The following is a 13430-nucleotide window of genomic DNA, read 5'->3' as shown; positions in this document are numbered from 1 at the left end:
ACTCCATGCTCTGGACTCCATGCTCTGGACTCCATGCTCTGGACTCCCACACAAGCAGCTGTGGTGCGTGGGCCCAGGCAGGAGATCCCTTTGTGTCGTAATCACCTGGCCATCAAACACCGCTAACCTGGCCTCCCGGGTGGCACAGTGGTTAAGGGCGCTGTACTGCAGCGCCAGCTGTGCCATCAGAGTCCCTGGGTTCGCTCCCAGGCTCCGTGGGGCGACGCACAATTGGCCTAGCGTCGCCCGGGTTAGGGAGGGCTTGGTCGGTAGGGGTGTCTCATCGCGCACCAGCAACTCCTGTGGCGGGCTGGGCACAGTGTACGCTAGCCAAGGTGGCCAGGTGCACGGTGTTTCCTCCGGCGCATTGTTGCGGCTGGCTTCCGGGTTGGATGCGCACTGTGTTAAGAAGCAGTGCGGCTTGGTTGGGTTGTGTATCGGAGGACGCATGACTTTCAACCTTCGTCTCTCCCAAGCCCATACGGGAGTTGTAGCGATGAGACAAGTAGCTACTACAACAATTGGATACCACGAAATTGGGGAGAAAAAGGGGTAAAATTCAACAACAAAAAACACTGCTAACCTACTGTGATGCCCCATTCCTGCCAGTAACACCTAAAACGTAAGGAGCCACAGCCAGAAAACACTGGGACATTTGATTGACTCTTTAACTAATGGGAAGATGAATGTCATAAATTACAAGGTAGATCATTCAGCATGGGAAAGAGTAATCTACATCACTCTGCCTTCTAAAGGGGTAGTGACCAACAGACACACAAGAACCTAGCCTCCACCTGCAGAGGTATCCCTATCAGTCCTTCCTTGATCTGTACCTACCCAGCCTGGGTAATATCCCTGGCCCACCGGCATTTGTGCTGTGTCGTCGCCAAAGGACACAGGTCCTGCGTCATCGTGCGTAGGTAATAAATAACAGAAGGCCACGGCGACAGTAAATGTGCCACAGTGGGGTTTAAATTTAGATGCAGGGTGGAGTGGTTCCATATAGCGCACGGGACGGCCTAGACTGGATGGCTTCACAGCGTTGTCAGCTGTCAGCAAGACTCTCTCCCCAATGCAGATAAGACCTTGCCACAGCTTGACTAATTGACAGTCAGACCGACCGACAGACAGACAGCCAGATAGGTGGGCAGGATATTTTTGTTTCTAGAATTTCATTAAAATAAGCCTACACACTGTTGACTATGAAAAAAATACCACTTTTGTCAAGATTAGGCTTATCTCCAGTGACAGATCGGATTTAGTTCTGGGTTCCGAGATTGCACAACATTCGCACAACATTTGCACATCAACAATATAACACCAAACCTTAGTCAAATAAACAGCAGTCGCGACAGTCAAATACAACATCCCAATGTGTGTGGTTGCAGTTTCCTAGCAGCACCCTGATGATCTGGTAAACAGCTCTGAAGAGCACCAGCAAGGTGACCGGAGCTAGGGAAGGGCGATCCTCTAAATTGCTTTATTGCAAAGTTATTTCAATTTTCTCCCAGTGTGACCCTGCGTCCAGACAGAACAGAAGCTCTGAGTTATGAGTGGGCTGACCTGATGACGAAGCACAGCCACTTCCTGATGGTACGGTCAATAAACATGCAGGGTCGAACATATGCTCCAGCAGACACCAGCATTTTCATCAGCTTCAACACCCATAAAATCAACAGGTCTCCTCTCCATCACGGAGACTGGGTGGATGTCTGGGCTTAAAAAACCGAGGGGATTTTGAGAACAGCTTTATTGCAATCTTTTTTTAATGTTACTTTCAAAGATACTGAGCGACTACATCAACCAGAATTGATATATGGGAACAGTTTCCGTCTCACAAACAACAAGCCAGCGCTGTTCAGTAAACGTGTGCATACTGTAAAAGCTTGTAAACAAGACACGCTGAGACAAATATACGTTTTTATGTTGCCGATAGAAAGAACATATTAAAACAAGCAAACATGAATGTTGACATCACGCACCAAAAGGTAACAGCTCCTCGCGTTCAGCTTGACAAACTTTACAGACGTACTAACTAACATTACAGTTTATTTGATATGTCTTATTGTAGTTGTCTGGCTAAATAATACACATACATACATATAAGGACCATAAGAACCTGGCCAGCCGGTCCACATTGCCACCTTGCATGGATTGAAAACATGCAGCTAATAGCTGGGAAGGCTAACGTTAGCTAGTTATCATGAATTGATACTCACAAACATTCACCATTCGTTTCAGGGACTGATTCCTGTATTTTGCTGTCTTGCATCTCGGACACCCTTGGTTGTCCATCTCTACAAAGCACCGAAAATAGATGTCAACAATGAACTAGCAAGTTATCAATATATCTTTAGCAGTTCGCACAAGTGGTAAAATGTGTCACATTTAAATTGTCCCGATAAGAACGTCGGTGGTAAGATCGGTTCCTAGTTAATGATCCCTCATAGCGCACCTCACTAAGTGGACAAATGCGTAATAGTGATAAATCTTGTTATTTTCAAATGTAGGGTTATGAAAACAAGAATAAACACACACACACACGACATTTTCAGAGCTCCACAATGCTTAGGCTTATTTCATTTTTTTAAACTAAAATTATGCATTTTCATTTGATAGCCTGTTAGATTACCTATTTGAAAACATGAGAAACTCACTATAGTAATCAGCAAAAAAACATTGCTAATAATAATAGTCTAATAATCAGAGCCTAATAATAATAGGTATTTGTATCAGCTATTGTTGCATTATGATAATCAAATAGCCTATCAGATCATTTCCATTAACTGAGCTAACGCATAAGAAACTTTCATTAGTTTGTTTTTTTATATTAATCGATGTTGGAGTTGAATGTATAACGTAGGCTATAAAGAGTAGGCTGCTGTACGCATATCACAAATTATTTACTTTAGCTAACAGGGGCAGTCCATTATCGCACAGCTCAGTTGGTACAATCAAAAAATATATGACATGATGCAGACAATATGGAGAGTCTTTTCCGCTCCCATATCAAAATCCCAACCACATTCACCTTGTACAGGTAAGCCTCTGAAATTGTTGTACGTCATGTTTGAGTGACAGCTGCAAACCAAACATTCGTCTCTTGGTCGAGGTCGCTCCTCCCTGGCGGAGCCCTTCGTAGCCAATCGGGTGGCTCTCCTGCAGACAGACCCCAATGCCCTCTTGCTACAGTTCCCGCAGAGTAAAAGTCACGTTGGAACGAAAGGGGAGCGCTATCCACTTACAGCTGCTGCCAGATATTCGATCGCATTCGCATGGCGAGGGGGTAACCTGATCGGCTGAAGGCTTGCCGGAACCAGGGAGGAGTGACTTACCAGGAAAGGCTTGAAAAATGTCTTCTTCTTCAGGAGAAGTCACAATTTCAAATGACATTCAGAAGGAAAATGTGAAGACGGACAGGCAAGAGTGTATCAAGCTTCTGGCGCTCGATACCGCGGAGTTGTCTATGGAGCGCGCAACTTCGAACACTGATGCGGTCCACAGTGAACTTCTGGTGAGCGCGACTTCTTCCCTGGCATTCTCCCCGGAGCAAGTGGCGTGCGTCTGCGAGGCTCTGCAGCAGGGAGGCAATGTGGACCGGCTGGCCAGGTTTTTATGGTCCTTGCCACAGAGTGACCTGCTACGCGGCAACGAAAGCATTCTGAAAGCTCAAGCTCTCGTCGCTTTTCATCAGGCTCGGTACCAGGAGCTCTACAGTATTTTGGAGAACCACAGCTTCAGTCCGTCCAATCACTCCTCGCTGCAAGACCTATGGTACAAGGCACGGTATACCGAGGCAGAGAAAGCGCGTGGGAGACCCCTGGGCGCCGTGGATAAATATCGCCTGCGGAGAAAGTACCCACTCCCCCGTACTATCTGGGACGGGGAAGAGACAGTATACTGCTTCAAAGAGCGGTCCCGCAACGCACTGAAGGATCTCTACAAGCAGAATAGATATCCCTCTCCAGCCGAGAAAAGAAACCTCGCTAAAATCACGGGACTCTCTTTGACGCAGGTCAGCAACTGGTTCAAAAACAGGAGACAGAGGGACAGAAACCCATCCGAAGCGCAATCAAAAAGGTGAGAAAGAACAAATAAAGTATCCGTTGATTGCTTGATTTTACGCAAATAGCATAGTGTGCGTAATGGCACATTTAAATTGTACATTCATTACCAGGAATTATTTTTGAGATTATTGCTGGCAAGGTCGAGCTGGTTTTCCTTGTATCATACACACACATGACTGCCTCTGGCTATTGCATGATAATCGCCCATAGAGCTTGGTGTGTGAGTTGACAGCGTAAATAATTAACATTAGATTAGTAATTCCGAAACAAAAAAGTGTGCCAAGTAGCAAACACGCCACTAATGTTTTGAAATATGAGGCTGTTGACATCCAGATCGGGTTTCTTTTGAGTGTTCAGGCGCTAAGAACATGGATACCAGTCCAACATTAGCCTGCTATATTCCGAATATAACTTTTATAGTCTAAATGGTGTTATTATTAAGTTGTTTTATAGATTTAGCCTATAGTATGAAACAATTATATAGTCTCCTGACAGTGTGTGTGTGCGAGCGTGCGAGCGTGCGAGCGTGCGTGCGTGTGTTCATAACGAACTGAATACCTCACCTATGTGTGTTCAAAACCAACTGAATACCTCACCACATAAATCACTTTAGCTGTTTACTTTTCCTTTTAAGCCGAGGGTAATCAGAAAACCTCCCTTCCGCGTTTCGTTTGAAAAAAACCCACCCACGGGCAGGCAGATATATTCCCTTCTTTTTATGTTTTCTTCTCTATGAACAAAGCTCGTGTGCACCTGGTGGAGGTGAGTTCTTTCTCTCGCTCTCTCTCTCTCAATTCAATTCAAGGGATTTATTGGCATGGGAAACATATGTTAACATTGCCAAAGCAATTGAAACACGCACACACACACGCACATACACACGCACACACACACACTTCAAGAAAGATGATGTCATAAACAGCTCACAGGCATTTTTGGTCGAAGGACGTTTTTTGTGTTTACAATCCACTTCATTCCAGTATGTGGAGACCAATAATTATATTGCCAATGACTGAAAAATATTGTCCTTTGAGTGACAAAATAAGTGATTATAAGCCATAGTTATTAAGTTAATTTATGGAGAAGAGGAATAAGCTATCCTTCTTCAACAACTGGCTTGCAGGCCTCAAGACGATGAAGCAGAAGTTTCTCAGAGTCAATGAGGCTCTTTATTTCAGAGAGCGAGTCTTTTTTTTGTAGCGAGGGAAATGCAGCTGTTTCAGTCACTCACTCATGATGAAAAATACAATTGGAAATGGCATTGTTCGATTTCTTAATATTTTCTTGAGATTACAAAACTTAAAATGTGAAGTTGTGCAAACAAAAAGATAAAGCAAAACATATACCAATCACCACCAAATGACAAATAAATGAATTGCCCATTTGTATTGTCACGTTGCCACAGCTGACATTTGTCACCCTGGAATTTATTGCACCAAATGGTAGGTCCACTGTTGGTTGTATTGTCGTCCAAGCCTACTAGGTCCTGAAGGAGTTTAAATAAAGGAGAGATATAAGTCAATGTATTCTCCACGGGGTAAAACTTTTGGTAGAGTCACTACACCTCTTTGAAGCAATGTTTGAGAGATCTCCATGGTTCACCTCTGTTGTTGTGCCCACAAAGATTCTATAAAATTCTATATGTACTTGTGCTTGAGGTTTTATCACTATCTCAATTGGCTAAGACAGTTTGAGGGATCGATTAAGTTGCATTGACAAGTCAGCCACTTTTCTTAGTATGCACATAATAAGGCATTTTGCATGTTCAAATCAAAAAACAATTCAAATGTTATTTGTCACATGCTTTGTAAACATCAGGTGTAGACTAACAGTAAAAAGGCTTACTTACAGCCTTTCCCAACAATGCAGAGAGAAAAATAGAAAAATAATAACACAAACAATAAATACACAATGAGTCACTTGGCTATGTACAAAGGGTACCGGTACTGAGTCGATGTGTGGGGGTATGATGTAAAAGAGATATACATGTACATATAGGTAGGGTTAAAGTGACTAGGCAACAGGACAGATAATAAGCAGTAACAGCAGCATATGTGGTGAGTCAAAAGAGTTACTTCAAAAAGGGGTCAATGCACATAGTCCTGGTAGCTATTTGGGTAACTACACTGAACAAAAATATAAGCACAACATGTAAAGTGTTGGTCCCATGTTTCATTAGCTGAAATAAAAGATCCCAGAAATGTTCCATGCATAAAGGGAGCTTATTTCTCTCAAAATCTGTGCACAAATTTGTTTACATTCCTGCTAGTGAGCATTTCTCCTTTGCCAAGATAATCCATCCATAATCCATCCACCAGGTGTGGCATTTCAAGAAGATGATTAAACCGCATGGTCATTACACAGTTGCATCTTGTGCTGGGGACAATAAAAGGCCACTCTAACATGTGCAGTTTTGTCACACAACACAATGCCACAGATGTCTCAAGTTTTGAGGGAGCGTACAATGGGCATGCTTACTGCAGGAATGCCTACCAGAGCTTTTGCCAAATAATTTAATGTTAATTTCTCTACCATAAGCCGCCTCCAACATCGTTTTACAGAATTTGGCAGTATGTCCAACTGGCCTCACAACCGCAGACCACGTGTAACCACGCCAGACCAGGACCTCTACATCCGGGTTTCTTGACCTGCGGAATCGTTCTGATTGGCTGGGCCTGGCTCCCAAGTTGGTGGGCCAAATGCCCCTGTTCAGTCATGTGAAATCCATAGTTCGGGCTTAATGAATTTAGTTCAATTGACTGATTCACTTAAATTAACTGTAACTCAGCAACATCTTTGAAACTGTTGCATGTTGAATATTTGTTTTTGTTCAGTATATTTAGAAGTCTAATGGCTTGAGGGTAGAAGCTGTTCAGGGTCCTAATGGTTCCAGACTTGGCGCATCGGTACTGCTTGCCGTGTGGTAGCAGAAAGAATAGTCTATGACTTGGGTGGCTGGAGTCTTTGACCATTTTTAGGGCCTTCCTCTAACACTGCCTGGTATAGAGGTCCTGGATGACAGGGAGCTCGGTCCCGGTGATCTACTGGGCCGTTCGCAATACCCTCTGTAGCCTTCTGTTTACAGGAAATGACAGTTTATTCCTTGGTAGTGAGTGATGCAATATTGTATTAATTTACATCCCAACATACACACACAAACACAGTACCACTCTGAGTGAGAAACACACAGTCACACCCACTTTCTCAACATTCTCACAGGTCTTCCTATGATTATCTTGGTTTCAAAATCTGTCTGTCTCACTCACTCTGTCAATAGTAAAACTCCACCTCTGCGCTCACAAAAGACAGCAACATACTGTAAGTCAAACTAGTAGGACAACTTACTTCTCTGACCTCTATTCTGCCTCACACAATTCTATTATTAAAATCTATCAAAAGTGTAGAAGAGGACATATTTCATTCCGACAGTCCCCGAGCATCTTTCTATATCTCACTGTCCCTTCTCTCTGACTTTTTTCCCCACAGTGAATCTGATGGCAACCACAGCACAGAGGATGAGTCTAGTAAAGGACAGGAAGAGCTTTCTCCACTCCCCCTCTCCAATTCATCTGACGGGGCGATGACCCATGGGGCCCTCCCCCTGCAGACAGGGTCTCTGGACAGTGGGTTGGTCATCAAACAGATTGGGGACATCAAGATGCCCCCTGGATCCAGCAGTGGGGTTCTCTTTAACGGGAACCTAGTGACCAGTAACCCCTCCACTGTCTTCCATAACGGTGGCTCGTCTTACCTCCAGGCCCCCAGCAACATCCTGTTCAACGGGCTCAACCTGGGTGTCCAGCCCCTGGCCTTCAACCCCCAGCGGCTCTCTGGGGGGGTCTTGATGGGGGGCTCTGGTGTGGACATGCAGATGCAGGCAGGCCAGGAGAAGGGGCTGGGCAGCTCCGGTGTGGACTACGCCTCCTACTCCGGCTGTGTGAACGGGGCAGAGGTGAAACTGGAGGGGGTTCACGGCATGGCAGCTCAAAATGCCGGCTCGTCCGTCCTCACGTTCAGTTCGTCCTCAGGGACGCTCCAGCTGGGCGGTTACAGTCAGGTCCATGTGCACAGCGGCATATCTGACGGCAACAGGGCATCTCTGCTCAACAGCAATGTAGGTCTTCCTCCTCTGCAGCTCCCCTCTGGCTCCTCCACCTCAGCACTCTCACAAGGTGGGTTGACTTTAAACTGGTTGTCAGTTCTATGTCAGCTACATTGAAAACTTAAAACCCACATTGAAGTTTTGCCGATAACGGTTATTGGTGAGAAATAATTATTGCTTAGAGTATTTCAGGATTTAATGTCTTCTTCATTGCTAATGAAGGATACATTATCTGTGCATTTACAAGAATATGGTGGTAGTTGACCCTAACCTTTCAAATATTGCAACCAAATCCCTTTCTTCTTCTTCTTCAATAAAGTGAATGAGTCCTGGGTTGAAATAGCAATGGGTGTAGTCATCAGCTCTGTTATGCGTTCGATATGTCTAAGCTGCCTTAGCATTTGGCCTTCCTGACTTTGGGTCTGAGGCCAGAGGCTTGTTACTGCACTGCAATGAGTTGGGGCTCGACGTACATGCCAGACACACACACACACACACACACACACACACACACACACACACACACACACACACACACACACACACACACACACACACACAGTCCATTATCTTGTGTGGCGATATATGGTGGTCCTGGAAAATTATAGAGATGAATAGAACACAGGTTCTGAAGTCATCATCACTGCACACTCCTGACCTCAGGGGGAGAGAGGAGAATCTGTTTCAGACAATTACAGGGCTGAAAAACTTACTAACGAGGAGAGAGTCATTACAGCACTTACTTTGACAAAAAGCAGAGACTTCATACCAGGACAACAGAAAAGTAAAATAGAAAGAAAAAAATGCCTTTTTGTTGGCCCATAACAGACTTTTACATCAATACAACTCTCCTGTGTCCCACAGGGTCAGCTTCAAAACCCAGGTGTGAGAGAGACACAGCAGAGATTTCTGATGTATTTCTGCTGGAAGTTAAGAACATACAGCAACAGTACAGTAAGAGTGAAGCCAGAGATTTGGAAGACTGTTAGTCGAGTTGAGCAGGAGTTGGTTATAGTGGTTCAGAGATAAGGGTATAAAGTACTGTTTTTAAGGAGTATAAGATGTATAATGTCCTGTCATTGATTATCCCAGGTACAATCCAAGTGAACAATGTAGCAGTCAGTTCTTCCAGTGAGGACTCCTACCACCACCAGCACCATCAGGACAAGCTGGCCATGGCCCCCATGCACCCCAGCACAGTGCTGTACAGCATGGGCAACACTGGACAGACCTCCATCAAGAAGGAGCCCATGGAGGGAGGCGGGGGCGGTGGGGTGTACTCCTACCATCATGGCCTTCACCTGGACACCAGTGGGCAGCTCAGTTACTCCTCAGCCCCCCTAAACTCAGAGGAGGTCCCCTCTAGCCAGGGCCCCACCCCTTCCTCTGATGTAACCATGGTCAGCTCCTCCAGTCCAGAGCCTGAGGTCTACACCACCCTCACCGTCAGCACCCCTCTGATGGCCCAAACAGACCCGAACGGACACCACCTCCAGCCTGAGTACCTCAGGGGCCACAACCCACAACCTGTCCCCTCCTCACACCTCCTGGGCCCTGGCATGAACAACAACTACATGTCTGTGTCAGAGAGTAAGGTGGACGCAAGTGGCGATGGGGTGAATGAGATGGTGCGGGTCATGTGTGGGGAGATGGAGCCGGGGGAGGAGAAGGAGCTGGCCAAATTACAGACAGTGCAGATGGACGAGGATATGGCTGACCTTTAACCTGTAACCTATGACGTTTCATAAGCACTCAAATCTGCCCAAGCAGTGATGTGGTGAATATTTTTACTTTTTTGTGTGTTTTTTTACCCGTCATTTCTTCTAAGTGTTAAATTATTTGCTAATGTTGTGTTCATTTTACCTTACATGCACTCTATTCAGATGCAAACCCCTTGGATTGGCACCATGAAGTCATCCTAATGAATGATTTTAAAACCCCCGATTCCTCTATGCATCACAGAAAGTCCGAACGAGAAGTCCCTTGCATGCATATGAACCACATTCTAAGTGTGCATTTTTTTTTTATATACAACACCTGCTACTTCCCATTGAGTGGACTTGATCCACAGAAGCAGGTGTTGGAATGGCCCTGGTCATGTGACCAGGATGTTTCTCCAAACTAAATGCGTCATCTGGGTCAACTCAAAAAGGTCCTTCAATAGGGGGAGGGGAGCGTCTCTGTGAAAATGTTCACTAAACCACTACAATTGCTGCACTGAAAACCACATATGAATAACAGGACCATCACTGTGCACAGCAGTTGCTGATTTATGCAATTTAGACCTCTTCAAATTCTCAGAAAGTCATTCAAGTCTACCATCCTCCATAGTACATTCATCATTTGTTACATATCATGTGGGCTGAGGATGATTCATCATATTTATGGCATGGTTTCTGTTCGGGGGACTTAAGAAGAAATGAATGTGCCTTTCTGCCCCCGTAGAATGTCAGTCTGCACTGACCTCTCCTAATTTGCACTAGCATCAAAACACTATAACAGAAGATTGTAGCTTCAAAGAACCTACCTTTCCCTCTGGACTGATCAAACCATAGCAAATCTATACTGTGAAAACATATTTCAAGCTTCATCCATTATTGGAGACAGAGAGAGGTTATAAAGGGGTTGTGACACAGTCCGTATCTATTTGAACACAGTAAGACCACTATATGCTGTTTGTTCATTTTGGCAACAGTATGTCCCATTATTCATTTTGAAATGTCTCTCAAACTGTCTCTGCAAAAATATACATCAGTTATATTTGTCTACAAGGTAAGATGCAAGCATCTTATATTATTGACTGTTGTGCCTGTTTGTATGAGAAACTGGAAGGGGAGCATTGTGTTTGAGGGAGGAGAACCACATGTAATCGAAAGTGTTTTTTATGGAGAGGGATTTCTATTGTGTCCCTTTGCATGGCAAACTGAGTTAAGAATATTCAAATGTCCTGGTTACTAGTGCCTTTTACTTTAAATTGTTATTTTCTAAATACGATTGAGTGTGACTAGCAAGTTCTCTACCCTCTATGATTGATGCATAGGTGCAGAGTGAGACACATGCAAACTTCCATGGTTTTCAGATAAAGCTCTTCCACTTTGGGTAATTTTCTGGTATTATTAGATAGGTGCATAAGCCAGACATCTCCTGTGATGTTGAGGTAGGGAGTAAGTGGACCTCATACATCAACAAATGTATGTGGAGCACTTCACAACTGAAGACACGAACTCCACACAGACACACAACACAAAACCATAATGCCCCATCTCAACCGCATGACCAACAAATGTAATTTACACGTAACAGTAAGACATTAAGACACAGATCCATGTACATAGAGACTTGCCAGTACATTTTCCTTTGTCAGGTTCCATGACCTAAACCCTCACTCAGAGTAGAGCTATGAACAGACTGCAAACTGACATAAAGATTACATTACAGAACAACTTTGTCTACATGCTCTGATGTCATATACCAAAAATAAGCCATAGGCATGTGGTAAAACAGATTGTTTTTTATTTTAGCTTGAACTGTATGTTTGTAATCTGAAATGATGTGAATGTATTTTTCTAAATCTCCATACTGCATTAAAAGTTTATATTTATAAAAATATAAAACTGTTACTAGTTTTTGTCATGAAAAAAAGTGTTCATTTGGCTCCTTTACCATGACTAAATAATTTCTAGATTATTTATTAATTAAACATGTGAGTTGGGTTTGTGTTTAATGTTATGTCTACAGTGGACCTAAATTCTCCAGACGGGAAGCATACGTCTTCTATATATTTAAAAGGCTTACAAAGCCAACCTCTGCGAGGATGGGGGTATAACAGGCATGCCCTGATCCAACAAGCCTAGAACTGCGCTCTGCAAACCTGCAGTGATCATTTGCACATGCCTGGCAACCTGGTGTTCATTAACCCTCCTATTCTCATCTCAGCCGCCGTAATTCAAATAAACAGCAATGAGATTTCCAGAGGTACTGCTCTTAGGGGTGGGGGGTCCATAGCTCGACACAGTCCTATCCATGGGCCCTCTCCCTGGGATAACCCTGCCTCACTCAGCTGATCCACATATGGATGAATGAGTCTGAAGGGTTGTCATTCACAGGCACTGTGTGTGCTAAATGGCATATAGTATAGTATAGTATAGTCTGTACAGAGATATCCTGAACTGCTCACATGGCTTTGGGGGATTTTTAATGATCTTCCACCCAATTCTGATTCTCTCCACCGGCTCCCAAGTAAGGCTAGTTAAGATAAAGGGGAATAGAAGGGGCGGGGGAATGGATGCATGGGTGGATAGGTAGATGGAGAATTTATAGTGGTTTTGAGACTGGACTTCAGGTCTTATCCTCTTCGTAGATCATTTTTATGGGTTCTATACGGATGACCCAAATAAACAGAAGGTGTTTGTCTCCGCTCATTCAATGGAGAGAGAGGGGGAGAATGGGGGAGAAAAAGGAGAGGGAGAGGCAGGTAACTGGTGTATGGTTACCTGTGCACTGGTGACTTCGTTGCCATGGGCATTGGATTAGCTGATTGTTAGGTATCAGGTGATGCCTCCTGTAATATTGAAGAGGGTGAAACGGCTTTGTTGAAGCCCTGAACAAAGTCTGATTGGAAAAGGGAGCCAATGTTCTCATGGGGTGTGGGCCCCAGAAAGCTTCAAATTTCCCCTTTTTATTGTGCCTGTAGATTAGAAGAAAATGAACAGCACAGTCAGTCCTTTTAAAGGAAGACTAAACACTATTTTGAAGAACATCTGTTGGCAATATTACTACATTAGTTGTATTACAGTATAGCTTACAAGGCAACCTTAATTGATGGATGTATTGCATATTTAGAAAACAAAAAGTTTAAAAAGTAACTTATAGATGTGTAACTTTTAAAATAACACACTTTATACATGAGATGTGTCCAGCAGCTATTGTTCAACATCAAATACACCAATCCAACCACATAATAATGTTACCAAAAAGTTAAACAAGTAAGATGTATAATTTCGTCCACAATTTAAAACGTGCACTGTAAAACATGCGCGGGCGAGCCGTAAAAGAAGGGACCCCCCCCAGAACCGAGGCCTTATTAAAAACGGTGACCTCTGATCTCTTGGATGGTTTCAAAGCTGACATTTAATGCGGCGCAGCAGACTGCAAGCCATATGTAACATGACCTGGGGAGCGCGGTACTCCGCTGCTCCACATCCCACTAATGAGAGGCCAGGGGTCGCTGGGTGCTGCGCTGCTCCAAAAGACCCACCACC

At 44.1% G+C, this 13430-nt stretch overlaps 1 protein-coding gene across 1 annotated transcript; it reads left to right on the top strand.

The window, feature by feature from the left end:
* Window positions 1–3202: 3202 nt before the first annotated feature.
* Window positions 3203–11777, top strand: LOC124002005 (homeobox protein SIX4-like). Its single transcript, XM_046309216.1, has 3 exons — window positions 3203–4080; window positions 7554–8239; window positions 9262–11777. Exons 1-3 carry the CDS (start codon window positions 3353–3355, stop codon window positions 9891–9893), a joined length of 2046 nt encoding a protein of 681 aa, XP_046165172.1. The 5' UTR covers window positions 3203–3352; the 3' UTR covers window positions 9894–11777.
* Window positions 11778–13430: the final 1653 nt, after the last annotated feature.

The sequence above is a fragment of the Oncorhynchus gorbuscha genome, linkage group LG17 (genome assembly GCF_021184085.1).
Source record: "Oncorhynchus gorbuscha isolate QuinsamMale2020 ecotype Even-year linkage group LG17, OgorEven_v1.0, whole genome shotgun sequence".
In the NCBI taxonomy this organism is placed as follows: Eukaryota; Metazoa; Chordata; class Actinopteri; order Salmoniformes; family Salmonidae; genus Oncorhynchus; species Oncorhynchus gorbuscha.
The sequence above is the reverse complement of the archived record's forward strand: the minus strand, read 5'-3'. Positions and strand labels throughout refer to the sequence as shown.